General features: G+C 39.1%; 3 protein-coding genes across 3 annotated transcripts in view; 2 read left to right on the forward strand and 1 right to left on the reverse strand.

The window, feature by feature from the left end:
- PALS1 (protein associated with LIN7 1, MAGUK family member) overlaps nt 1–6,907 on the forward strand; it is a 55,554-nt gene extending 48,647 nt beyond the window's left edge. The window contains exons 12-14 of the mRNA XM_041459830.1: nt 229–431; nt 1,715–1,825; nt 3,813–6,907. Of these exons, the coding sequence (XP_041315764.1) occupies nt 229–431; nt 1,715–1,825; nt 3,813–3,989 (491 nt within the window). The 3' untranslated portion in view covers nt 3,990–6,907. The remainder of the gene's footprint in view (nt 1–228; nt 432–1,714; nt 1,826–3,812) is intronic.
- A 902-nt stretch (nt 6,908–7,809) lies between these two features.
- Nucleotides 7,810–17,568, reverse strand: ATP6V1D (ATPase H+ transporting V1 subunit D). The gene is made up of 9 exons (XM_041459831.1): nt 17,413–17,568; nt 14,951–15,068; nt 13,733–13,812; nt 12,334–12,401; nt 11,616–11,660; nt 11,095–11,198; nt 10,644–10,710; nt 9,298–9,376; nt 7,810–8,678 (listed from the first exon to the last, which is right to left on the reverse strand). The coding sequence occupies exons 1-9, from the start codon at nt 17,451–17,453 to the stop codon at nt 8,537–8,539; spliced, it is 744 nt and encodes a 247-aa protein (XP_041315765.1). The 5' UTR covers nt 17,454–17,568; the 3' UTR covers nt 7,810–8,536.
- Nucleotides 17,569–17,702: 134 nt separating this feature from the next.
- Nucleotides 17,703–27,778, forward strand: EIF2S1 (eukaryotic translation initiation factor 2 subunit alpha). The gene is made up of 8 exons (XM_041459984.1): nt 17,703–17,833; nt 19,561–19,802; nt 21,205–21,284; nt 21,710–21,861; nt 24,281–24,387; nt 26,055–26,152; nt 26,795–26,938; nt 27,238–27,778. The coding sequence occupies exons 2-8, from the start codon at nt 19,562–19,564 to the stop codon at nt 27,361–27,363; spliced, it is 948 nt and encodes a 315-aa protein (XP_041315918.1). The 5' UTR covers nt 17,703–17,833; nt 19,561; the 3' UTR covers nt 27,364–27,778.
- The last annotated feature ends 106 nt before the right edge of the window (nt 27,779–27,884 follow it).

Raw genomic sequence — 27,884 nt, forward strand, 5'->3', positions numbered from 1 at the left:
CTAGATAATGGAAAAGAAACCTCTGAATTAAGTTTGACAGCTTAATCTGACCAGGGACATTTATTGTAGAAAATAAAATACATGGATTTTATGGATATTTCCTGTGTTAGGTTGGGGAGGGCATGGAGGTTGTGTTTGCATGATTAGCAATATGCCTGCTAAGAGAAAGAGTTTGGTTTTTTTTTCAGTTCTATTACATGTATCACCATTTCAATTTCCTTTTTGTAGATACTACTCGGAGTAGGCGAGAGACTGAAGCAGCTGGCAGGGATTATCATTTCATCTCCCGACAGGCGTTTGAGAGTGACATAGCTGCAGGGAAGTTCATTGAATATGGGGAGTTTGAGAAGAACCTGTACGGTACGAGCATAGACTCCGTGCGGCAAGTCATCAACTCGGGCAAGATTTGCCTTTTAAATCTTCATACCCAGGTATGGCAGAGCTCTTGTCATGTTTTAATTGTAGAAGCTGCTGTGAATTATCTATAGAGCTCTATCTAGTTTATAAAATGAGTGTGTTTTCAAGATCCATATTCATGTTTATGCCAGGATGCTCAGTTGACTCTATTCAGTTCCTTGTTTGCAAATACGTACATCTTTATCTGTGCTGCAGTTGATAGGGGTCTTGGTTTTCACCAGCTTTAAGTATCTGGAAACCATCTAAAATTAAAAATGAATTAAAATAAGATTTGTGTCTCTCCATCTTCCAATTACTCTGTCATCTTTGGGGTTTTTTGAAGACAGAGAGGACATTGTTTATGATTATACTTGGAAATTGCATTTCAGGAATGTTTGTGCAGTTTCCAAATACAGTTCAGAAATTAAGTACATCACATCAACAGTATTGAAAAAACATTTAGCTGTGACCTTTTGGTTATGAAGCGAAAAACTATGCTTGCATATCTGTTTGGAAATTTAGTCAAATGTGGTAAGAGGCTGAGTCCTGGAATGCGGCCTGTTTTCTGATACATGCGAAGTGCATGAGGTCTGCTGCTGTTGTAGATGCTGCAAAAGAAGCCCTAAAACTCAGCCACATCAGTAAAATCTGGTAGTATTGAAGCTATAGTTAGTCATTAATTAGTCATCACTGGTTGGGACCATGTGATACTTAACTAGCATAGCTCATGGGTATTGCAAAGCATGTCGTGAGATGAAAATTCATAGCTCTTAAAAATTTGTCTAATTCTGTGGCTACAAAAATTTATCTCAGAGACAAGTTGTTTATCCCAAGACAAACCTGACAAAACAGAATGCTGCACGTACAGTAATAGTGCTTCTGATGTCTTGTATTTTAATCTTCAAAACAGAAAAGGTTAAGCTGTAGTTTTTCAAGTAAACTGTAATAATTAAAGACTCTTCGCTCTGTTCAAAGCTGATACCTTTCCTTAGAATTGTACGACCCTTAGTTCAATGTAGCTAACCTTTTTATTGCTTTTGGATACCAAAAGATCTGTTCCTTCAGTTCAGTTACAAAGAATATTCTTGAGCAAAAGTAAATATTTGAGTTTCATGAAGCTGAAAAATGTTAGAATATAAATTTCATGGGAAATGGTGTCTGAACTCTGAATGCTGTTACAGTTAATTCTGTTGCTGTTAATATATTGTACAGTTGTTGTGTTTGAAGAGTGTATTATCAAGTATAGCATGTGAACTGTGCATCAATAAATGCCCTGTTCCTGGGTGAAAGTGTTAAATATTTAATCCTATTTTTGCAGTCACTGAAAACACTACGTAACTCTGACTTGAAGCCATATATTATATTTGTTGCACCACCTTCACAAGAACGACTACGTGCTTTATTGGCCAAAGAAGGGAAAAATCCTAAGGTAAGGTGTCTTGCACTTCTTCTGAAGCCATGCTGGGTTTGGTGGACAAAAGCACATACTCTTTCCTTGGGATGGGGACACAGTGATGGTACTGGCAGTTACCAGTGCAGTGAACCAGTGTAGTTGTGCTCCAGGTTGGTAGGCAAACCATGCTATGGGAAGGGTTCATTCAGGATGCTTTTGCATAAAGGGATGTGAGAGGTATTAGGCAAGGGAATGCACTGCTAATTCAGTAATTCTGGGGCACAGTGTCTGTGTTGGGGTCCCTGCATTTGGGGACAAAAACATGACCTTTTATTTCAAAACTGTGGAAAGCTCAGTTTTGTCCTCAGGTAAACCTGGGAGTAATTCTATGGAGCAAAGGAGTACTGGTTTTCATTTCAGAATGTACCTGCCTTTGGAAAAGCATTTACTTGAAATTCCAAAACTCTTCAGATAAACCTATTTTAATCTTGATCTTGTGGGATCACTCTTCATTTTTAACCAGTCATGTCCAAGATCTGAGCTTATGAGATAACTTAGTTTCTCAGAAGTTAGTTCTGCAGAATGGACTTGAAAGCCAAAGATTGAACCAGGACATCTGAAAGCTCAGAAAAGTTCCTTATCAGGCTATGATATACCAAGTGCTTATTGCTTAGGCAATGGAATAGGTTCATCATCAGCTTTTTAACTAAAACCTACCCTGTAGTGAGTGGCAGGTGCCCTTTACCACCACAGCATTTTCCAAGTACTAATTGAGCACAATGCAGTTCATACTAAGGGGAAACAATCTTCCCAACATAACTCACAGTTATTCCTGACACGTCTGTTGGCTCAGGAATCATAACTCACTGTGTTCTATGGCTGTGATTTATTACTTGTGTGCAAGATTTAAAAGTCCAATAAAGTCCAAGTGTTGAAACAGAGGAAATTTCCTTTTTTTCCCTTTCCTCCCCCTGCCCCTAAGTCAATTATAATCATAGTCTTTAAATGGGTGTTTCCTCCTTCATGTTTATGCCATGAAGGAAACTTTATTTTATATAAATATTGCATTTTATGTATGTTCTGGATTTTTATTGCAGTAGTCAAGGAATCCATTTGCAATAAAAAGGAATGCATTTCTTGGTACACTGTGCCTATTTTCTTTCTGATTAATTGCATTGGAGTTGTATTTATTTCAATTGGGTACCTGCTACCGAGTTAAACCCCTTCCCTGATAAAGAACAGGGTATTTCTTGCATGTATGCCCTAATGTTGCTCTGATTTTATCAAGACTGTGTAATGACTAAGAAAAAAATTCCGAAGGCCTGAAGATCCTTTTGAAATATCCTCCCTAGAATACTAACTCAAAAATTATACCTGAATATTTCTTCATACAATACAAAAATAAGTTGAGAAAAATAAACACACTTTTAGAATCTAAGTGTAAGAAAAATGCTGAAATCAAAACATTTCTACTTCTGCCTTTGTGTCATTTATCTACACTGCAATATTCTTGCTTTTAACATATGCCCTTCTAGCTCCCAAATGGTGTTTTTCGTATTTCTGCAGTGTTGTTCACCTGATGTTATCATGATTTGGTCAACTTAAATGTGTGGCTCTCACTGTGTGTGGCTGTCACTGCTGTATATTGAACAGTGTCACCAGTGACAGCTGTCTCCTTTGTCTGTGAGGTGTTGGTTTTGCCAGCAGAATGCTGCCTTGTTCTGCACGGGTCCAGTCTGCTTCAGTGAGATCAGTGTTGTGCAACGAGCAGTGCAAGATCTTCCTCATTTTCTTCAGCCTGGGCGGTTATTTACTCTTTGCCACTCAGCCAGTCAGTCAGGATTGTCTTGAATGCCCTTAGCTTTCAAATATGGATCATGGCTGAGTGTTCCTGTAAACTTTTCAAAAGCCAATAGCAACACCAGGAGTGTTTGTGTAAAGAAATTGAGTTGTTCCCTTTCCCTGCTGTTACTGTGGGGAAGAGATTTACACACCTACACTAACTCTCTGTTTCTGATTGCAGCCAGAAGAGCTGAGAGAAATCATAGAGAAGACAAGGGAGATGGAACAGAACAATGGCCACTACTTTGATACAGCAATTGTGAATTCTGATCTTGATAAGGCATATCAAGAGTTACTTCGGTTAATAAATAAGCTCGACACAGAACCCCAGTGGGTGCCCTCCACCTGGCTACGATGAGAGCAGTTCCTAGGGACAAATGGACTTCAATCTAGTTACCTTTCCAAGCAGATCATGTGTAGGTCTGCCCAATTCTAGTACAAATGCATGTGAGCTCTAGACCTCAGTGGCAGCATCCTTTGCCAGTGAAATTGCGTATTACTGAAAAATACGCTGATCAGCTTGTGAGCCAATTTAACTGATCTAAAGATTGTCCAGGTTTTCTTTCTCTGTGGTCTAGAAAAGGAGACCATGTCAATACTAAATTCTAAAGCTTTAGATAGATTTTTTTCTAGCAACTACTTTTATACATAAGTCCACTTTTTTAACTTAGAATCACCCTTAGGACAAAGATTTTAAGTTTGTTTGTGTGTGTATATATATATATATATAGTCCATGCTGTCACATAGTTATAAATATGAATGTTATTTAACACTTAACTTAATGAGTTTGTGGGACATGATGCTAGTTCAGGAGCATAATTCTACCCATCACTGAGCAGAGGAATAATTACACATGAAAAATGTCAATGAGAAACCTCTCCTGTTCAAAAAATACACAGAGCGAAGATGCTGCTCTGGTCTGGAGCTGCCCTGTGAGGCTTGAGTTAATATTTTAATTCTCAAACATTCCACTTTCTAATAGCACTGTATTGAAAAATGTCTATAATGTAAATAATTCAATCCTTGTGTCTTTTTAGTCAGACTTTTAAAATCGGATTTGACTGCACAGTAATTTTAGGTCCAATCAAATATGACTATTATATTGAACTTTTAGATGTGATATTTTTACGGTATTTTCTTTAAAACATACCGACTGATTGGAGCCGCTGTTTTTCACAGACTTGTAGAGATAGAAAGGCAGAGGTTATATTTTTGTGAAAATATATAGTTATAAGACATGCTGCTTGAAAATCAACTAAAATTCTCATGTTTTATAATAGAATACTGACTAATACAGACTGATGTGCTGAACATTGGAAGACAGTGGGGTTTTCTAATCTCTGCAAATGGTTCATGTTGTGGCTGTCGGGCTAATGGACAACTAACTGGAATTAAAATAGCTGAATGTAGCTACTGTGTTATGAGTATTGTAATTCACTAGCCAACTTACTGTCCTGCATTTGCTCAGTGCTGCAGTGAAAATGTGTAAAACACTGGTAACTGACTGAGAAGTCACAAGAAAGGGGAATATTTTTAATGGTTAGAACAAAAAACTTGAAACAAGGGAAGAGAAAATAAGGCCTGTATCTTAATGCATTCTGCAAAACAGGTGGGAACATCTCTGCATCCTCAAATGATTCTGGCTGTGAAGGTTTAACTACTGTGGCTGTGCATCTGCAGTGGGGCTGTTGTTGCTGACACTAAATGAATAGTAGTACCTTGGCTGGTTTGGGTAGCACAAAGAACTTTAACTGTGAATATCTCTTTTAGCCATAGTGTTTCTTTGTTCCTACAGGTAAAACACTGGAGCTATGTCAATGTGTAGTTCACTCCTGTCTAATGCTGAAGGATAAAAAAGCAGTTACTGTTTTCCATTCTGTCTTGCATATATTCTTTCTTAAAATGTTAGTGAACAAATTCACACTCATAGCTAAAGAGCTCAAAGTATAGAGCAGATATAAAGAAATTGTCAGATAACTGTCCTAGGTACTGAACTAGTAAGTTCAGTAAGCAGTACCTTTTTGCGCTGAAAAATTGAAGTATAGAGTGCATATCTGTCTTGCTAGAAAGCAAAATTATTTGCTGGTTTAATTAATATTTAGGGCTAAAAAGCAGTTAAGCAATTAGTGGGGGTAAGTAATGATGCTCCAGAAAGAAAATGGGATGGAAATTTGAATATCTTAGTTCAAGTCACTGTTAGAAATAATACTGTGCTACTGTTGGCCTAAGGGCTGGATATTCAAAATTGAGAACACACATTGCAGGTGTGTTCTCAGTTTCATCCATAGTTTATGACAACAACAGTGTTCAGGTATATTGGAAAAAAACTGTATTGATTCTACCCTTTTTAAAGAAAGTTGATTGTAAATGTATTAGGCTTTTGGGTATTGAATGTTTCTGGACAAGAAGGTGGAAAGCAGTAAAACATGTTGAGTGAGGTTAACCTAGCTCAGCTGGGTAGGTGCTGTCCAAATTCTGCCAGTCACAATCAGCTCAAGGTGGTTGCTGAACCCCCTTAGGTATTCAGTGTTTATAGGCATCAGTCTCAGCAAATCATGCCATTAATGTTATTTCATTCATGTTTGTCTACCCAGTTTTCTGAAATGCTGTACAGAATCTGTTTTTATACAAATGAGCTTTTGAATGTAGACTTAAAGCATATTGCTTGAAGTTGAGCTCTACTCTCCTAATTCCCAAGGCACACAAGAACTCACTGACATCCATAGAGAGGTGCTATGATAGCTTTTAACCAGTGTTAGCTTTGTCTCCTGCTGAAAGGAAGAGCTTGAGCAGCACTGAAATATGTATGTGGCTGTCCATCTGCTGCCAGCTTGGACCTGGAACTACCTTGTGTAAGAAATCATTTTGTCTTGTTTAATGAAGAATTAAATGTGCTAGTTCCCTCAAGAGTAAAAGAAAATACATAGACATCACTGGGAGAACTCTTCAACCTTATCCCAGGATTTGCTGTGAGCTGTATCAGATTGAAATGAGGGTATCTGCATTTTCACCAGTCCAGATTTAATTAAAAATAAATGTTAGATTAATTGCATAAAAGAATTTTTGAATGTAATTAAATGTGACTTTTAAAAATATTAGATTGGGGGGTTCCATGCCTTAAATAATTAAGGTGACTTTACTGAGACCTGTGGTTAGCCCCACATTTTACTTTTATACATATATCTGCACTCTGTATTTTGAGACATCATGAACTGCACACTAATGTAAAAATGTAAAATATTTCTAGATTTAAAATAAATCACTGTACAATTTTACTTCTTGTAGTGGATCTTGGGAGTCTTCTTTCTGCCACTTTGGTGAATATGTGAACATGGTGTGACCCACCAGTGCCCTGCAGGATGTTCTGTGCACCTTCTGACACCATCCATCTTGTGGCAGAGGCAACAGGTCTGCAGAGCTCCAGTGTCTCTCTTTCATGCTGGATCTGTATCTTATAACAGACTATGGGCCTACCGTTCAGATGTGCTGTCTGCGGCTACACGAGAGAAAAGAAATGGCCTTATTATTCATACAAGTCTAAAATGATTTTTTTAAAAGGTGTTAATAGAAATTTATTCCTTGCAGTTACCCTGTATCTGTAGTTAAGTGCTGCATCATGTTTAAAACAAGATGCTTACCTTGAATAGACTAGATTTGTAGTACTGGAAACTATGACCTAGCATTAGTTCTGGGGCATGTGTTCAGTTTGCTGATTGCAAACCAGTGTCTTCAAGAAAAAGAACACAACAATGTGTTCAAGGAATGACTGGACATGGCTGTGGACTGACAAGGTGCCGATTGGTCAAAGGTTAGACTCAATGATCTTCGAGGTCTTTTACAACCTAAATGATTCTGTGCTTCTGTCTTTAAGAAAACAGCTCTTCAAACTGAGCAGGGTTTAGTGACAGCCTGCTGATCAGCCACTCTCCTGGACTCCACTCATCAGCCTTGGACATGAAAATCACAGGAAGGATGGACTGCTGTGCATTCAACCCTGCTTTGCTTGCCAGCCTACTGAAGCAATGAAGAATTGCAGCAACATGTAGCTAGATGTTTTTTCCTGTGTGCTTTTGGCAAGAGGGAGCCACTTCTCCATAGTTATTTAAAGCAGTAAAGATTAAGTAAATGTGGGCACAGGCTGTAAGAGATGTATTCTGTGTGGTTTCCACATCAGGGGTAAAGGGTGAAGCAGAGGTTTTATTTTGAAATCAACACAACAAGCTTTTAAGACTGATCTTCTAGCAACTCGAGCCAGACACCAGGTATTCTAACAGTTAAAATTTACACTTGTTTCTAGCACAGATAGTACACAAGTTGGCAGAACCTCTCATTAAAACTGTAGATTAGGCCAATGGTAACAATCGTGCAACAAAAATATATCACAGAAGACTGTGGATTTCATCAACAGGTTAGAAAACTACAGTTTCCTTTACAGGGATTTGACTTCAGCTGTGCCAATACTGGCTGTAAGCAACTTGAATATTACTGGTTCAGCAGCAAAGAACATCACATGCAGCTTCCTCCCTAAGTAACATTTTTCTCTGCTTGTACTAGGAAGGGGAGCAATGAGACGAATCTGATTAGGCAAATCCAGAGCCATCCTTCAAAAAAAAAATACACCTATGAACAGTCATTCCTACTAAGTGAAGAAACAGGCTGAACATGGACTAGAAGGCTTTCCTTATAGTAAAGCATCTCACCCATCTCTGCCTTCCCTCCTATGCTGTAGTCAAGTTCCCAGATTTCTAATCTCCCAGGAGAAATCCACAATCCATTCAACTCAAGACTTGGACACCAAATGAGAAGCCACATAAGTATCTTGGAGGCAACATGTCTTGAATTATATTGCAACTGGACATTCTGTATTTTGGGTCCCCTGCTCCATATACAGCAGCTGTGCAGGGTTACTCAAAGAGAAGGTCTTCATCCTTCTCTTCTGCTAAGAGATTGGCTGGCTCACTTTCCTCACCAGCTGCCCTCCGCAGCTCCCGTTCTTGATCAGACTTTTCTTTCAAGACTTTTTTCTTTTCCTGGATCTTTTTAAGCCTGTGAAGAGAAATGCAGCTTTATCTGTGAAGCAAATATGTTTTCATACAACAGGTTAGTAGCTATGCCATACAGCCTGGACTTGATAAAGCTACCTGGAAAAGTTCCACAGGAAACAAAAATTCTGTAACAAATACCAAATTTGGCAAAATGGCAAAAATAAAGGGCTTTATTGCTAGCTGCTGCAATTGAAAAACTTAACCAAACTATAAACTACATTCTTGACCCTAAATACTGCATTATACTATTCTGCTTGTATTTAATCAAGTTCATTCCTCTTTCATTCATTTCAGGTTTGACATTTTTGTTTCAGGTGGCCCAGATCATTGACTGTGTTGGCAAAGGTGTTATTAAAGCAGAACACCTCAGGGTACTGTATCGCATCATTCCCTCTGGAAGAACAATGACAGCTATGTACAAATTAATGGAAGGGATTAATTTATAACTTTCAGACAAGTAATTGGTGAGTGCCTAGCTCTGGAAACTATATGTGCAGTAAGAATGAGGTCATGTTTAACAATGTTTGCTTCTAGATTTGGTGAACAGTTCTCATAACTCTCTTCTGAGGAATGGTCTATGTTAGGAAGAGACCAGTCTAGTCTTTTGACTAGTCTTTTACCTGTAGAATTCCTCTCGTTCTCGTTCATCCAGTTCTGTGATGATATAAGAGAGAGTACGCTCGATCCTGGGAATAATCACTAAAAAAATATAAGGAAGTTGGAACTGCTGTTATATTAGCCAGGAAGGTGTCTAATGTATTGCACAGATGTTGTTTGAAGTCAATCTAGTTATTCTTTTGGCTGGGGGAAATCTATGTCTTTCATGGAAGATCATATTATCTACTGTTGGACAAGTATACAAAATATAAAAAAGTCCTGACAAGCAGGCAAATTTGAATTAAAACTATGTTCTTCCATCACATTGTTTCAGAAACTTCAGTATAGCACCTTGACTCAGAATTATCAGTTTAAAAAGGCCATCATGAAAAGAAATATTCAAATACAACACAATCACAAAACAAAAGACAAGACACTAAACAGTTTTAACACCAAACTGCACAAGCTCTGTGTCAGAATCATTTGTTGAAAGAAGAAACCTGTACCAGCACTACCAAAATTATTTGGAAAGCTGCAGAGGAAACCTTTTCTAAGTCATATTCTCACTGATAAGCTGAAGTTAAGGCCTGTATGTCCAAAGAAACCAAGCTATGAAAAACTGCTGAAAAGGATGATTTGGAAACATGGACTGAAATACACTACTGTGTACATGCAAAAATTATTAACTCCAGGACATCAAAACTCAAAAAGCAACTTGAAACAGTCAAAGCACTCTGGACACTGCAGCAAAAGGAATCACAGCCAATGTTAGGATTGCAGCAGTACTTAAGAAGTGGCAAGAAACAAATTTACAAACAAGAATATGAAGAACAAAGAATTCAGGTCAAAGAAAAATACCAGGTTATTGACATAAGGACTGTTGCATCCAAAACAAGGATGTCACCAGCCTCTCCACTGGGCACCACCATTACAGTTTTAAAGTTCATTAGAGTGATTTAAAGCTAAATATATTTTAGTTGTTTGAAGTTTATTATGCTAGCTATTGGAACATTTTAACACATAGAAACATCATATCTTTTGCTTCTAGTCAACAGGCTTCACCAGTTAAGTCAAAGTCACTAGCAGGGACTGCAGAATGTTTGTAAAACTTTGGTCCTGTAGGTTCTTAATACAATTTCCTGATTACTTTCTCATGTTTGCCTATTAATTTATCTCTGTGTCCTCCCGTCCATCCCACTGGGCTTTTAATTTTTTTCTTTCTTGCAATATGTGTAATTGTAATGCTTTTTAGAAAGCATTCTTGAACTGGTGAGAAATGCTAACAAGAAAGAATGGCTTCCTTGACCCTGTTCCTCATCTTGCATAGAGACAGAAAAATGTTATGCATCCCAAATGGAAAAATACTCACCATGTTCAATTGCATTCACACGTCTGTTTGTTATTTTAATGGCTTCATCCAAAGTAATAAAGGATGTCTGATAGAATGGGATTAAATAGTTAATACATAACAAGACCAGTTTAACATTTGCATCAATTCTGTACATACAACCAAAGAGCACTTGAAAGCCAAGTCTATAATGTAGCTTTACAAACTATGTCCTTGATAGAAGCAGAATGTTTTCTACTAATGTCACTAGCACACTGAATGCTGCACGTTAGCAGTTACAAATACCAACTCTCCCAAAGAGTTTCTTTGGAGTATTAAAGAAAAAGGATTTCTCTGAAGCAACAATACGGCTAAAAAAGGTTTGCATCTTTGTACAGCACTGGGACTAGATTAAGCTACAGCTACTGAGAGATACTTTCATTTTAGAAAAGGGACAAACCAACAATCCTGTTCTTTTCTAACTCTCACGAACCTGTAACGAGGCCAGTTCCACAAGCAGCTCCACAGCTTTGGCATAGTTCCTCTTCAGCTTAGCCAGCTGTTCTCCACCTCTGGCCAAGCCAGTCAGCTCATAGCCTGAAAAAAAAACCCAGATTGTTACTATTGATATTATAGTGTTTCCTTACTAGATAAAAATTAATACTTTACACACTATAGGGATATAAAGAGCTTATCAAGTGAGAAGCTAAAGCCTTTGCCCATGAACAAATTGTCTTCATAGTGGTTTATGTTGTGCATGTCTCTAGTAACACTTAGAAGTCTCAAAATATGGAAATACAAGTCTTCTCCTCACCTGAAACACTCACTGATTTTGCAAAGTAGAATCTATCAGAAGTTCCTAATAATCCCTCCATGTCACAGGAGCAGGCGAAACATCAAAGGAAGTAAGTAACCCTATGCCTGTGATGTAAACTGACTTACCATTAAGACATGACAATATTTCTGTGTGAGCATGGAATAGCTATAAGTACATAAAGACAGGGTTGTACTTACTGTCCCCTCCTTCCTGGTAATGCTCAAAAACTGGCAAGGTTACACCTGACAAGAGTGAAGAAAAATGCATGTAAGAGACATAAAGGGTTACAGATTTATGAAGTACAGCTCACTTTTACCCCATTTGCTTCTGATTATGTAATGGCAGAAGCTTTGTTTACAAAATATTCCTACACAGCTTGGAATGATTAAGTCATGCTGGTTCTGACATATAATATGGAACTTCAGAATTGTGTTGAGTTTGCAGAGATCAGGACCCATGAATAACTCAGGGAAGTATTCTGGTTTTTTCCATTTTATTATGTTTAGTAATATATTCCCTTTGCTTAAGGAGTATTTTAATCATTCAATCCTGACTTATCTGTCTTGCTTTCTTCATAGACAATTTTGTGGATAGACAATTGCTGGAAATTTATTTAACTTTGGGGCTTAACTCCTGATCTGTTTTCCAGTAAAGCTCTATGGAACTTATACTTTGTCCAAAAACTCAGAAATTGGACTGCAGTTTACACACATTCATTTTCTTTTATGAAAGGTAAGTAACCAAATATAAAACTAATAAGCTGTATGTGAAAAAAGCAACAAATTATACGTGTTCCTACAGATAGATAAGTAAGAAAAAAAGGAGACAGTGTTTGGTCACATTCCTGCCTATTTCCAAGTCTCCTCCCACACTTCCCTTATGAGCTGAAGCACTCCTGGCCTGGAAAGGAGTCACCTGCTACATTGTCTTTTTTAGCTCTGATCTTGACTTGCGCTTTGTTCACATTTTGGATCACAGTGGTACTGTAAGGAAGAAAACACAAATCCTAATCAGGAAAGTTGAAGTGGTTCATTAACTAATCATTATATAAAAGATGAATTAGTTATCAAAGAGCTGCAAGGACCTAGGAAGTGTTGTCAGCTCAGTTCTCCTTGCAATTCATTGCACAGTATTCAAAGCTAACACAGAAACTTTGAAAGAAACAGGTTTCCAGCAAAGTTTGGAAAAGATGCAGAGTCTATGAAATGTAACTTTAAAAATGTCTTACATCAAGTTTACAAAGGGTAACTGAAAAACTAGCTAGTTACCTGGCAAATTATTTTAGTAACATTGAGTCTAATCAACCTGTAAGATTTCTTTCACAATGAAAGTAAAGGAATTTCAAGGATTTAAATGCAAACCAAGGCCAATGAACATTTTGTTCATTTTAGTTTCTAAGTATTTCTTTCAGACCATTAATGAGTTTATTTACCCACTACCATATTAACAAACTTGGACTTGTACAACAATTCATCTTGAAGCATTCCAAAGTAACTTAAGGTCTTCAAGAACAGGTCACTACAGCTAACTCCTCTGCTGAAGTCCAGTTTACCTACAGGGTGGAATCTGACTTGTTTATAGCTAAACATGGTGACTAGTTAGGACAGGAAACAGCACTATACCCAAATGAAAGGGCAAAAAGACTTCTTCAGCAGCACACAGATTACTGCTGTGTCTGATCACTTGGCTCTTCCACATTAGTTTGGTAGTACCATCAGCTGAATCTTAAACACTTCCCCATGCACACCTGAATGAATTACACAAACACCCTAGACAGAACTGTAATTTATTAAAATACAATTAAAGTATTCTGCTGAAAGAAAAGGATTTGTTTCCCCTCTTGCATACAGCCCTCTCTAGCCCTAGTGAGACAAAGGTCAGCAGGGTAGGAGATAAGAACAACTGGTAAAATCATTGTGTGACTGGCAGAAAGGAACACACATTACATCTATCCCTCAAATTCACAAGAAAGACCAAATTAACAAATTGTCCAATACTCTGATATAAATTATTGCTTCCCTATATTTTTGACTCCAAGTCGCAAAAAGCAACACCTTCTCAAACCAAGGACATAAACCAAAATTCTGTTAATCTTTCCACTTTGTTTAGCTTCCAGTGGAGTATATGTTTTCGTCATGCAAGTTCTCTCTCTCCTGCCTTTACATAAAAGAATTTAGTTCATCCCATCCACTGTCATCTTTTTGTAGGTGCCTTTAAGTATTTACCTTTTTTTTTTTTTTAAGAGAAAATAATAATTTGTTGATAGCTCTTTCCCAGAGGTAGGACATACTCATGGAAGCCCAGCAATTCTCACCTGAAATCTCCTGCTGTGAACTTCGCCTCAGCAAGTGAAAAGGCAGCTTCTCTCATCACCTCACCCATCAGCATCTTAGTCTGTTAAAAAAAAAAAAGGCAGCAAATACAAGGCACATTGTTACTCCTTTTCCAGGGTAAATAACTAGCAGCATAAAGAGAAGAAATTGAAAAGAGTGACAAAGTCCTATGTGCATCGCTTACTCTCAAACTGGAAATTGTAATTCTCAGGTGACTGGCAAAAAAAAGGAAATATTTCAGCTGTTTCACACTGTAGAACTCATAGAAACAGCAAAAAATTTGTCTTAATAATGAAATTCTATTACATGGGGGTTAAATAACAACAATAAAGTGGCTCAGTAGGAAAATACTCGTTTCACATTGTATGGAATACTATGAGACAACTGAAGTTGGTTTTCAACATACAAACGTCGGCAGCTTTGTGAAGCTGTGCTCTCCTCCCACTCTGTTTTTTCCCAATTTTTACAGATTTGTAGCCCTCGTAGCTAAAAACTATTGAGAAACACCAGCTTTTGTGTGTTAGTCAATGTATAGGAAGCAATGACATAGTGACAAGAGCTTGTCTACAGCGTAGCAACAGAGGACCACTGCTAACTATGGACACTGCAGCAGCTGCAGCTAAAACAGGACAACTAAACCTATCTGACATGGCAGAACAGAACAACACATAGTAGGCTCGACTATCTCAGATTTGTCATCCATGTTACACAGGAAGAAGCAGGACTCTGTTTCTTCCTAAAGGAACAAGTCCCATCTGAGCAGAACTTCTGTTTGCTAGTGTACCTAGTCCTGCAGAAATGTTACAGATATGCAGTATCCATCAAGCCAGATAAAGCAATAAAAATGGGGCTACAGAACATTTTAACACCAATCCTAAAGTATTTGGCAGCATCAGAGCAAATTCCCTGTAACACAGAAGAGATGATACTTGGAATACTTGGGACACAAAAGAAAGCAGAGGCTGTCTGGAAAGAGGTGAAGAATATTAACTCTTCCAAGTTTCTGTACCACTGCAGACAAAAAACCAGAATTCTCTCATGTGTTCTCAGTAGTCTCCCTTACAAAAACAGGTTAGCCAGAAAGCTGTCCTATATTTCAGCCTATCTAATGAAGTTACCAGAACAGGAATGCACAACAGACAGAACAGATAGATTTCAAGTAAAGTGAGCCAAACAAAGGAAAATTCTAATTTACCTACCTCAATAATTTTCTTAAGGATCTGCCTGAATCGAAGTGTCAAAGCATCAGATTTTTTCTTCAAGAGGTTACGACCTGTTTGGGCCCCTTTCAAACGAGCCTTCATGATGGTCTGAGCCCTGGTAAGCAGAGGAATAAAGAAAAAAACATCCTGCATCCTCTGAAGGGATTAGGAAAAAACTTACGTGAAGTTTTCTAACATGCATATGACTGAAATGATGAAACAACCACAAAACACCATTGCAGTAAAACAAGATGGCCTCTTCAGGACAGAATGTTAGATTCCCATTTAAAATCAAGGGGAATTTATATTTATCTCCATCATCAATGAGAACTACAAGGTTATTATCTGCGAAGTCAAAGCTCATGGAAAATTGACAAGACATCTTTCAGTGCTTCTATAATAGGAAATAAGAGATTTAATTTTTCTTCATGACTTAGAAGTAACAGTACTCCAAACACCCACTGTCACTGTGACACTGGTATTGCTTTTAAGTTATTTTACTGCCATGTCATCTTCTCAAAATCAGACAAAGCAAATTCTTCATGTGGTCATAACAGTTGATGCCATGGTCTGATTTTACACAGCAAGAAGATGCAGCAGTTGTACATTCTGGCTTCATATGCTGCATAGGAGATTTACAAGCTGTTAAAGACAAGCAAAAGCAGCCACAATTTTAAAGGGATATTAGTGAGTTAGCGGTAGCTTTCACCTTTACATCCAGTAGCACACTAATAGGTTTCTTGTATGAAATTAGGAACTTTTCTACATGCAGCCACTGTGCACAAAGGACACCGCTTAAGTTCTTACACACTTCCTCTCTGACCTTGGAAAAAATAAGTACAATTAAGATTCTATCTACACAGTGGAATCCATTACTGGCCACATCAACTGGCATGTGATGAGAACAGCTCCATTAACATCTACCAAACACGTATAACTGAAAACCATGAATACTTTATGAATGTCTATGATTAAAAAAATCAGAGAGTAAAAAGGCAACTTTACTCTCCCAACAAGCAGGTGTCTGTCATCACCTTGAACTAACTTGTTTGCTCTGTTCACCACCTGCCAGAGACTGGCTGGCCTTCTTGTTCCAGCAAGATCTCACTCGCTCTGAGAGTGCAATAAACAAAGTCTTGTTTACTCTCAAGGAAACTGAGCAGCTTCGGGAACTGAAGATATCCAGCACAGAAGAGGCTCATACCAGCAAGCCACTTTATAACAAGAAAAAAAAAACCCCAAACCAACCTAAAAAGTAAACCTTGTGAAATCCACTTCTGTCAATCAACAAAATTAATTGTTGCAGACACAGGTCATCTTTATTTTGCCATTCTAACTTATATTCCTTTGGAAACAGCACCCACATCATTGTCTATCACCTCGTTGGAAACCAGGCTTGTAAATATTAGGCCTTTGTACATGACCACCCTCATGCCACAGTGACACATCACCTCACAGAACCAGACACCTTTCAAAAGTGATTGATGTGCCCCCTCCTTGCACACCTAAACTGAATGAAAAACAGCACTACCAAAGAGCAGGAGTGAGACCAGATGACTTAGTGTATGCAGTAATTCATTTCTGAGTATGCAATAGTTTATTTCTAAACTAAATTTCAAAACAGAACATTTACCATGTAATGTATTAATCTTTCCATATAAACTGTCACCTGAGCTCATACAAAGTGAATAATTATTATTTTATGTTTGAGGTTTTCTGTCCTTCAAGGCATCCTTTTTATTATAAAGATTATGTGCAGGCAACCCACTTTTATGCAAGAAGATTTAAAACAGCCTTTCACCTTAAAGCAAAGTCCGTCTGTCCTGGAGGGTTCCAAAGAGAAACTGAACAGTGTTATTAAACCAGCAATTTTATTCAATTGTTTGTGTTAGTTCCAATGTTGGCAGCTTTCTGAGCTTTCTCAGGAGACATCTGATTTCATGACAAATACTTTGCTGTCTGGAGCTGGAAAATTACCTGACTGTCCACTACACTGGGAGCACTTTACTTCCTTCTTTTAACGCTCTATGGCCAACCTCACGCAAAGCAGTGTCCTCTGTTGCAAAGTTAAGGGAAGCTGCCGTTCCGTTTGTCCATTTCTCCTACACATGCATTCTACAAATTTTTTGAGTAAGGTTTGCGTAATCACGATTTTAAACATCACACCCGGCATCTCGGTGCCGGGCCCTGCCAGGGCCCTCTGAGGAGGGACGGAGCTGATGCGGAGCCTGGAAGCAGAATGTGAAGTTTAGCACCAGCGGCCCTCAGCGGCTCCGTCACAGAACCGGGGGAGCCCCGCTCGGCGGCGCAGCACGACCGGCGAAAGGACTCCGAGCGCCGAGCCCCGACGAGGAGCCCTGAGCGCCCCGAGAGCCGCCGCTCCCTCCGCCCCGGGCACGGCACAGAGCCCCCGCGCTCCCCCCGCGGCGCTATCCCGACCCGTGCCGGCGGACACTCACATCCGCGAGGGGAAGATCTCGATGCGGTCCTTGGCCGACATGGCTGCGGCGGGGCCGGCTCGGGCTGTCGCCGCTGTCACCGCCGGGGCCCGGACCGGCTCTCGCCGCTGTCGCCGTCACGTGACTCGGCCCCGCCCCCGCGCGAGGCGGTGCCCGCGCGCAGGGGACCGAACCCGGATGCTCGCGCCCTTGTGGTCACGTGTCCCCCGGGGCTGGCAGGAGGAGACGCGATTGGCTGAGCCCGCGGCTCCGCCCGCCCGTCGCCAGGGGGAGCTCGAGGGGAACGCGGCCCCTCTATCCTCGGCGTCTGGGCGCCTGCGCAGTGGGGCGGCAGTGGCCGGGCGCACGCGGCGGCACGAGCGGGGCCAGCGCGGGACTGCGGGGCGCGAGCGCAGCGCGGGACCCCCCGGGCCGCAGCCAGGTACCCGGGACGGCACCGGCACCGCGCCCGGAGCCCGGCAGCCCGCGGGCCGCGCTCCCCCGGCCTCCCGCCGGCGCCGCGCCGGAGATGGGCTTTGCCCGGCCTCCTCTCCGGTGCGGCGCCAGTCGGGACTGGCTCCGTTTCCGCAGACGTTGTGCGGCCGCGAGGGCCTCGGCTGAGGCGTGTCCAGCCTCTGGAAAAAGATGAATTCCAGCTTCGGCGCGGTGGGCGTAGTGTTTTTCCTGGGGAACAGAAGGCCGGAATGAAAGCCGGGTGGCTGTGGAGAGAGGAGCGTGTGCTGAGCGGGGTTCGTCCGCTCCTGCTCGCTGTGGCTCCAGCTCGGTGCTTGCAGTGCAGCTTCCTCGTGTAGCCCATAAGGACCTGCAGGATTCAGCACAGCTGCTCTGAGTGGGCTAGAAAGCCGAGCTGTACAGTTTTCCTTTTTAACCTTGGAGTTATTTGTTTAGCTTCAGCTTACTCAAAGTAATACAAAACCTTCAAAGTGTTTTTTAATGGTTTGCTAGTCTGTATTTCCACTTTTTACAATTTAAGAATGGAAATAAGGGTGGAAATGGTCTTCTGAATTGTGTGGACATGTGTACATAGCATTTGGTTTTACCTTCCTGATTTGGCATTACCTACTCTGATTTTAAATTTTCTTATAGCTCAGAAGCACTAGCACTGCTGTAAAGATCATGACTAAAACTTCAAAATGGTGACTAAAATCTTCTGAAAGAGTTATGTGTTTGGCTTGGCATCTTAGGCTCCTGCTGCTGTAGAAAATTTTCTGTGTGAAACTTCAAGGCATAGACAACTGAACTAACCTAGTTAGACGTTTAAGAGCGTATGGATTCATTATCAGAAAAATAAAGCAGTTTAAGCATTCCTTCTTACCACTCCTTGATTATAAAGTGTTGCTTTTGCCCCTTTTTTTTTTTAATGGATAATGAAGGAATTCTGTTTTTTTCATGTGGTTTTTTTGGGTCTTTTTCCCCTCCAGGCTAGCAGTCTGTTGGGGGGCACTTTTTTTGCCCTTTCAGTACTGCAGGCTAGGCTAGTTCTATTCTGAGTAATGCCTTTGCTTTCTTTGCTGAGAGTTGGCCTTTGGAGCAGGTCTTGCAGGTTTACTGTGAACATCTCATGCTGGAGTCTGCTTCTCCTCAGTACTACAGAAACATCTATCTATGCTTCTTATTTTCTTAGTCTCACATGCTGTCTTATTATGTGCGTACAAAATCCTTCATGAGCATTGCATGCTTCTCTCCTGTGTCCTCCTGCTCTTACAGTCCAGTTGATGATCCTTCAGAGTGCCTTCCAACTCAGAACATTCTGTGCATCTGTGAGAATGTTACACACTCTCATGACTTTAGATGCATGTGAGATGTGCAGTGCCACCTTTCCACCACTTGAAGAAGCCTTTCCAGTGTGCTGTGTATAGGCAGTGTGACAGGTGAAGTGAGTAATGAAGTCTGGGTAGCAAAGCTTTTTCTACATTAATGCAAAAAAATAGCATCTTAGGAAATGGTTGTGGTAATAGTACTTGAAATGCAAGTTAATTAATTACTTATTTTCTATTAAAACCTAAGCACAACCTTATCCTAATTGCTACTTTTTCTGCCACTGTTCCTCTCTATTGTCCCAGTTCTTGCTGGTTACTGCCATGTTTGTAGGAAGAGGCAGTGATGTACTGTGAAATAAACCCTTTGGTTTTTCTGCTGGAATTCCAGAATGCCGGGACTAAGCTGTAGATTCTACCAGCACAAATTCCCTGAGGTGGAAGATGTCGTGATGGTGAACGTTCGGTCCATTGCTGAAATGGGAGCCTATGTCAGCCTGCTGGAGTACAACAACATCGAAGGCATGATCCTCCTCAGCGAGCTCTCCAGGAGGCGCATTCGCTCCATCAACAAGCTCATCCGCATCGGCAGGAACGAGTGCGTCGTGGTCATAAGAGTTGACAAAGAGAAAGGTATCCGGGCCTGTGGTGGGCTCTGTCAAGATTGAATTTGTAGACAAATGCAGATAAACTAAGCAGGTGTTTGTGGGTTTTGTCAGGGTTGCTTTTTTTTGAGCATTGAAGTAAAATAGACTATCACTGAGCATACCTATGATCGTTCTTTGTTCCTCTGTGTCCTTTGGAAACTGGGTTAATGAAAGTAAATCACATTAGTAAAGATTTAGGTGGGTCCTCACCAGATCAGTCAGTGAGCTATAGTGAAGTGGAATTTTCTTTTGATATCTATGTAGTTTTTCTAAGTCAACTGAAGAGAAGGATCATTTGCTGTAGATGTAAATGTCTAGATGCTAAGTATTTAGTGCTCACCATCCATCCTGTTTGTTAACAAGTCTCAAACCTTGTTGATAAAGGTGACGACAAGTACGTAATCATTGTGAATTTTGTAGAGAAAAGTTAGAATTGTACAGGCAGTTTTGGTTTTTCCTGTCTTTTGAACGTTTGAATCTTTGAAAGTTTTTAAAATGCAATTTCTATTGAGAACATTTCAGATTTTGATAATATTGTTCCATGCAATCTCTAAAATCTCTGTCCAGCCATACAGAAATAATAAACACTGAGCATGTCTCCTAGAAATGTTACTGTTGGTATGATGTTTCTCAAGTTATATGCTTAAGTTATATGCTTTTCTAGAATACTTCTGAAACTGCAGTTAACTCTGAGAATAAATAATGAATGACAGGATAAGGAAAAGCAGAGACGAAAGAAGGGCAAGAATAAACTTATTGCAGATAAATCAAGTGAAATAAGTTTCCTAACATCTCCAATGAAATTATACTTTTACAAATTAATCTTGTTTTTATATTACATATTGCATATCACATTTGGAATTCATCTAGTGGTCTTTTATTGAACTTATTGGAGAGCATATAGTTTGTGAGGAATAGGTGGACGCTTTTAATAATTTAGAAGAGGGTTCAAAAGAAATTTTTTCATGGGCATTGTTTTAGGCTGAGCCTAATTTATTAGGAAACTGTTCAGAGCTAAAGTGATGAGGTGTCAGCCTTAAATTGTGTTGAGCACTACAGAAATTTGCATTAAATTTGCTTCTTTGTATGCTGGAATGATGGTTTTTTCCCCAAACTGTGTACAGAAATATAAAATTAGATCACTAGTTGCTGAGATAAAATTTGCTACTGTAAGTATTTACAAGTGAAAGAATTTTGTATCCTAATTTGGATCATATTTTGCTTAAATTCATCAAGGTTTGGTCTTGTTTCTCTCTGTAGCAAAATATGGCAATACTGTAGGCAGGGGGCAAGTCCTGCACCAGGGTGTTTGTTCTTGAGTTTCCCTTGAAGGAGTCAGACTTAGATTGCACAATGGCTGACATTTTTACAATCATCTTCCCCAACAGGTTATATTGATTTGTCAAAAAGAAGAGTTTCTCCAGAGGAGGCAATCAAATGTGAAGACAAATTCACAAAATCAAAGACTGTAAGTTGCCTTTCTATATTTAGGCCCTATATATTTCCAGCTTCTTGAGCAACCAAAATGCACAGACATAAGCTAAAAGTAAAGCATTTAGATATTAGGCATACTGTGATTCTCATTTACCTATGCAAAGATATGCAACCAGCTTATGTGTCCATGAGTGTTACATGGTAAGCTGCTAATTAAATAATTAATAAATCAAGAAAGGTGTCACTTGAGGACTTATGATGTAAATGGATATATTTAAATGATCAGAAATCCAAAAGTATGTGCAGGTTTAGCACACTGTGGGCAACTTTTTACTGAAAAGATGTGCAGGTAGTTTCAGGCTCCCATCCTTACTGCTGTGTGATGTTAACACTTCCAAGTAGGAATTGTTGTTTGCTTTCAGTATTTGGTTTGGGGTTTTTACCACTCCGGTGTTGCAGGTTTACAGCATCCTTCGCCATGTTGCTGAAGTCTTGGAGTACACTAAGGATGAGCAGCTGGAGAGCCTGTTCCAGAGAACTGCCTGGGTGTTTGATGACAAGTACAAAAGACCTGGATATGGTGCTTATGATGCATTCAAGCATGCAGTCTCGTAAGGACTTCTTCTGTACTTCTAGAGGCTTATTTCAAATTGCAGACAAGTATTTCCTGAAGTAGATCTGTCACCACATTCTTTTGGGTTGCATCATTTGGTTTCTTTCCCAGAATCAGTATGAAGAATATACTGGTCAAGTAAATCTAGTAAATTTTGACAACAGTCTAATAGAGGAAGAACCCCTGGTCTTTGTTTGTCAGAATTTGCCTGGTTTTAGTGCCAGGCAGATTTTATCAGAAATACCTAGCGTTATGTCTGAAGACATTTCTACTCAGAGCTTGATTGTCACTCTTCCACTGCACAGGCAGCTTTTTTCTTTTTTTAAATGCAACAAGCTGACTTGCTACTTGTTAAGAATGGGATCATAAACTTAGAAATGGAATTATGAACAGGAAGAGGTGGAAATTGTGATGCTAAGGAAGTATGCATTGAGATGGCTTTTATTTTTTTAATCGAGTCAGTGATATTTTAATTAGCTTTCAGAATCGAAGTATTTGGTTTCCCTCTACAGAATCTGCTGTGAAATTGTCAGTCCTAAACTGGATTTCTCAGTAAACATTTTTAGTTTTGTTCTTGTATAGCACCCAAGTGTGCTATAGTGCGCTAGGTGGCAGTAATAATGCTTTTAGAAATGGTTACTCTAGGAGGCAGGGCACTCTGTTTTAAGTAGCTGAAAACCAGCTCTGCATTTTGGGGGAAGAAACAGCTTTTGTCCTCGTTTAGAACTAATGTATGTAGAACATACTGTAATGATTATTTTCTGGTGATAGCAAATTTACTGGTAAAGGGCAAATCTGGGCATACTGCTGTAAAAGGAATTCCAGATCACTCTTAACTGATAAATACTTAGTTAAACACCTGTATAATAGAATTTTTTAAAAAACCACCTCTAGTTACACTGGCTGTTTTAGCTTCAGTTGTATACTCATGAAAACTCCTGAGCATAGGCCTTTTGTTCTTCACTTGCTATTCAGTCTGGAGCACAAACTTGTGAAATTATCTCTTCTCAAAACATCTTTCCGTCAGCAGTGTCTTAAGATTTCTGACTGTGGAGTGCAACTTTTATTTGTTCCTGTTGTGCTCCTAAATAAATGTATAGCAGAGGAGTAGAACAATGTGGATATTGCTGCCTTCCTGTTTTTGCTGGAGTGCTGTGTGAGGTTAAGAATTCCCTCTAAGGATTTGGCTTATTATTCCTTTCTTTCTGAGAAAGCTTTGTACTGAGAATTAGTGTTTTGGATTTCACACAGCATTATACCTGTGGCAGAAATTGGACAGTATGTTTACCTTCTAAGCAGTAAAAATTAAATATTGGGGACCTATTGTTGAAAGCATACAAAATGCTTTAATAGGGGGATTTAACAGGATAGTTTGAAATAAAGCAGAATTTGTATGTACCGTAAATCACTTCTGTCATACAAGTTCATATTTTGATCTGTAAAACCTGTCATGTTTCTGGGTTCTGTTTCCTTTTTTGGCCCTTTTACTGTCTATACTTAAGATACAAAAACATGAAAGATTATTTTTCATTAGCAGCAGAGACCAGTCTCTAGTAGTACCTCTGGCTTTTGAGCCATTTTATTTCATGTTTGCCTGCTGGTAGTATTGTAGGTGATCTGGTATTTTTTTCAGAAAACTGCGACTTATGTCTCTGCAGAACAGGAACTGTTTTTGTGAGGAGTTTTTTGCTTATGTTTTCTATTTCAGATAGATTTGGGATAAATTTAAGACAGCAGTAGAAAATTGACACTTCTTTAAAAAGGAGCTGGTAATTTATATTGGTAAACAGCAGAGGAGTTTGCTTCTGTGATGTCGGAGTTTGAAACTATTAGCTTGGGATTTACAAAGCCTTTATCCTTGCTTTAGCTGAGAATGTAGCCAGCAGATAAGTATTTGTCTGTGATCCAGATACTGTTAAAAACAAATACCAAATAACATGGAATGAATGTGGGTTACTTTGTAGAATGACAAATATCTCGTGTTTGAATGAAACATTAAAATAATTTAAAAACTCCAGATTCATCATGGATTTACTTTTATGTGTATGAGTCTATCTTCACGTTGCAGGAAATATAAAAATATCAAGAAGCTGAATACTTGTCACATTCTGTTTATCTCATGTAGAGGGAGCAAGAGAAAAGCCATTCCTTTGCTTTAAAAAAAATTTAAATCATTCAGATTATTTCTTCTGGGAACAGATTGAGTAAACTGCTGTGTTTACCAATAGAAAATGCTTTGAAAATAGATGTGTTCATTTTCTTACAGAGTTTCAATGGGTTCTTAAGAAATTTCCCTGTTTTCTTTGCCTAGTAGGTGTCTAGGATTATTTGTGAGAAATAGAAATAGTACCAGAAGTTTATGTTGTGTTGCATTCTTCTTCAGTATAACTTCTGTAACATTGCTTTGCTTGGCTCAGAGACCCTGCAATCCTGGATAGCCTGGATCTGACAGAGGAAGAGAGGCGTGTATTGATTGACAATATTAACAGACGTCTGACACCACAGGCAGTCAAAATCCGAGCTGGTGAGTTCTTCCCACGTGCTCCTTGAACCTATCTTGATGCTTAGGTTGAGATAGTGTATCTTGTCGCAAACTATAAACTCAGTTAAAACTAGTGGTTCATAATACTGATATTTGAATGGAACTGTTCAGAATTAAGACACCTTAATCAGGGATTGCTTTCAAATAGCCTGTGTGGGTTCTATCCCAAAGTTTAAGGTGGTTTGGCTTTTATTTTTCCTCCCAAAGTGCAGATTCCGTGGAACACAGACTGGTTGTCATGATAATGGGGTCTGTGTGTCATTGGCACACAATGAAACGAAATATTTTATAGTTATTACTGCATCTACAATATTCTCTTTCATTATTCAGAGTTTTAAATTCGTTGATTCCCTGACAGGATAATTGAACTCTGTCAGCAGATCTACAGCATGCACCTTAGTCACTTGTTCATTAACATTTGAAAATAGTATTTCTAACAGGTTAATTGCAAACCGTTCAGTAGAATATATCAGCTCAAGCTAATGTATGAGCTAGTTTGTCTCTTACTAATTTAGTGTGGGCAGAAAAAGCACATGACTGTATGACTTCAGAAGACATACTTCAAAACTGTAAATCTGGCTCTACAGAACAGCCTAAAGGCACACTTGCCATTAAACAGATAGTGCAGCCGAATCACGTTTTTAACTACATTGAGAAATTGCCTCTGCTCTGCAAGAAGAGCATTAACACTTGCTGATTGCTATGGAGAGAAGAGATAAGCCTTTTCCACTCTGAAATCAAGAAGACAGTACAAAAAGTAAGATAATGTAAAATTCCTCTACCTATTGCTTCAGGCTGCCAGGAGTTAACAGAGTTCAAAAATTTGATTTGATTGCCATGAAGAGTGCATTTACTAACATGAATAGCACTTCATCTCTTTTGAAAATAAAGTTACTTGATGAGCATATCTTGTTACTTCCTTCATGCTGCCTGTTTAGTTCTGATGGTCTAAGTCATTAATTTTGTCATCAGCGCAAGTGTAGAATCTTGCCATTGGCTTCTGTTCTCATCCTGAGGCTGACTGGGATGTTCCTCTGTGAATTTGTTCCTGATAGCTCAGAATTAGCAGGTTTTTGTGAGTCACCTGGAAGTGAAACCAACTTCTTTGTGTAGCCTAGTCTTGTGCCATTGCTATGCAGGTAGAGAAATCTTTGTCTTTACACTCGTCAGGATATTACAGATATCACCAGTATTAGTTTATGCCTTGATTTTCAAACACCTACAAAAGGCTATAGCCAACTGTAATTCTAACCATATGTTAATGTTATAAAAATATATTCTAATGCTCCTCAAGTGATGCCTCTGTGCCTCTTGTAATTGCTGATGGAATTCCAAAACTTTGTGGATGTGCTCCTTTTCAAGTTTCAATTTTCTTGATCTTGCACTTTCTCTGGTATTTATTGCTTTTATATCTTCATTTCTCCATGTGAAGTACATAATTATTGGTGTTGTATTTGTTGGATGAGAAGTGAGTGAATATGAGTCAAGCAAATGTAATGCCTTCCTCAGATTTGGAAGCTACTGAGGCTCTCATTGTGGATAAACATTGGTTGCTAAAAAGATTTGTTAAAGCTTAAGTTAAAAAGCTTTAAATATTTTGCAGCTCTTGGTAATGGTAAAATTTTATTATTTGTATTTCTTTGTCATAGATATTGAGGTGGCCTGTTATGGTTATGAAGGCATAGATGCAGTAAAAGAAGCTTTGAGAGCAGGCTTGAACTGTTCCACGGAGAACATGCCCATCAAAGTGAGTGTCAGTCTTAATAATGGAATCAAAACCAAATTTTTCTGATGCCCTCAGGGACCAGTAGTGTGCAATTGCTCTGCCCCATCCAGCCATGTGCCTGATTTCCAGCTCTTCTCTAGCAGGGCTGTAACACACTTCTTCACCTATGTGGTGGCAGTCCTTCCTGTAGTTGTGCAGTGCCTTTCAAAGTTTGGGAAGCTGTATTTATTCTGATCAATTTATTAAAGTCTGGTATTGGCACAGAACATACCCACTGTTCATTTATGCAGTCTTAAGTAGGGAGCAATAAATTTTATTTTCAAGTATAAGATTGTGTAAGAAAAGGAAAGTTTGCTCCGCTGATGTTTGAGTGTTGGTAGAATGACTACTGTACCTAGGCCTAGTTTTTCTTCCCCAGTAGTTTTTGGATGTTAAGTGAACTACTGAATTTGTGTTTTTCAAAAACTGGGAAGTACTTTCTCCTTTGAAAATTACTTTTTATAATAGTCTGTTGTAAGAAAAAAAAAATAGTTTACTTATTCAGTGTTCCTAAAAAAAGAAAACATATGAGTGTTAGTGCTTTTAATTTTTGGTCTAACTAGGCATAATGTCTTTTCTTTTGTTACTGAGTTTGCTTTTTCCCCAATCTGTACAATGTGGTAGATTAATCTGATAGCCCCTCCTCGTTATGTGATGACTACTACAACACTGGAGAGAACTGAAGGACTGTCTGTTCTGAATCAAGCCATGGCTGTAATTAAAGAAAAAATTGAGGAGAAGAGAGGAGTCTTTAATGTCCAGATGGAGGTAAGAACAAATTACATTCTAAAATACAACCTTTTTCCTTGCAATACTTCTAAAGTAGAGCGAGATCAGTAGTGCTACAAGAAATCTCAGCAAAAAGTGTTGCTAAGTCATTAAAAAAACAGAAAAATCAGGACCTCTCTGTTCCTGAAATAAACACATGGCCAGAAAATCTAATTTTCCTGGGTTTTATTGTGTGACTTCAGGACGTATTTTATCTCTTGCTCTTTATGTAGAATCAGTCTATAAATCATGTGACCTTTATGACAGTTTCCCATGTGTTCTGGTTTGGTTTTTTTCAGCCTAAGGTGGTCACTGACACAGATGAGACTGAGCTTGCAAGGCAGTTGGAAAGACTGGAGAGGGAAAATGCTGAAGTGGATGGGGATGATGATGCCGAGGAAATGGAAGCCAAAACAGAAGACTAAATGTTCTGGGATACTTAGAAGAGACACCATATGAAAAATTAGAAACCCCATTGCAAACACTCTGGACTAAATGATTCCGGTATTGAAAACTTCAAAAGCAAATATATGAAGTGTTTTCCTGTTTTAAAAAAGACCAAAATGTAAAAGGCTCTTCTAAATAACATTTGGTGCAACAACTTACACAAATTGAGCCCTTTGAAAGGAAGGTGCCTAGTCAAATTCAAGACACAGATGTGGCCAGATGGAGTTTGCAGCCCCATACTTAACACTTTCATACATAACAATTCCTAATTGGTGATTACAGCTCAGTGCATCTGTTCATGATCTTTCCTGGGAGCAGCAAAACCAAGCAAGTGGAGCAGTTCTATACAGAATGTATTTGAGAAAATATTCAATAAATTTCTGGGCTATGTAACTCCAAGGTTTTGGGTTTTTTCCTCCTCTTCTGTCACATGGCCTAGAGTGGTGTGAACGTACAACCTGGAACAATATGATCAATGGGTGACTCCTCTTTAACACTG

The sequence above is a fragment of the Pyrgilauda ruficollis genome, unplaced genomic scaffold (genome assembly GCF_017590135.1).
Source record: "Pyrgilauda ruficollis isolate IOZ18807 unplaced genomic scaffold, ASM1759013v1 scaffold14, whole genome shotgun sequence".
Lineage (NCBI taxonomy): Eukaryota > Metazoa > Chordata > Aves > Passeriformes > Passeridae > Pyrgilauda > Pyrgilauda ruficollis.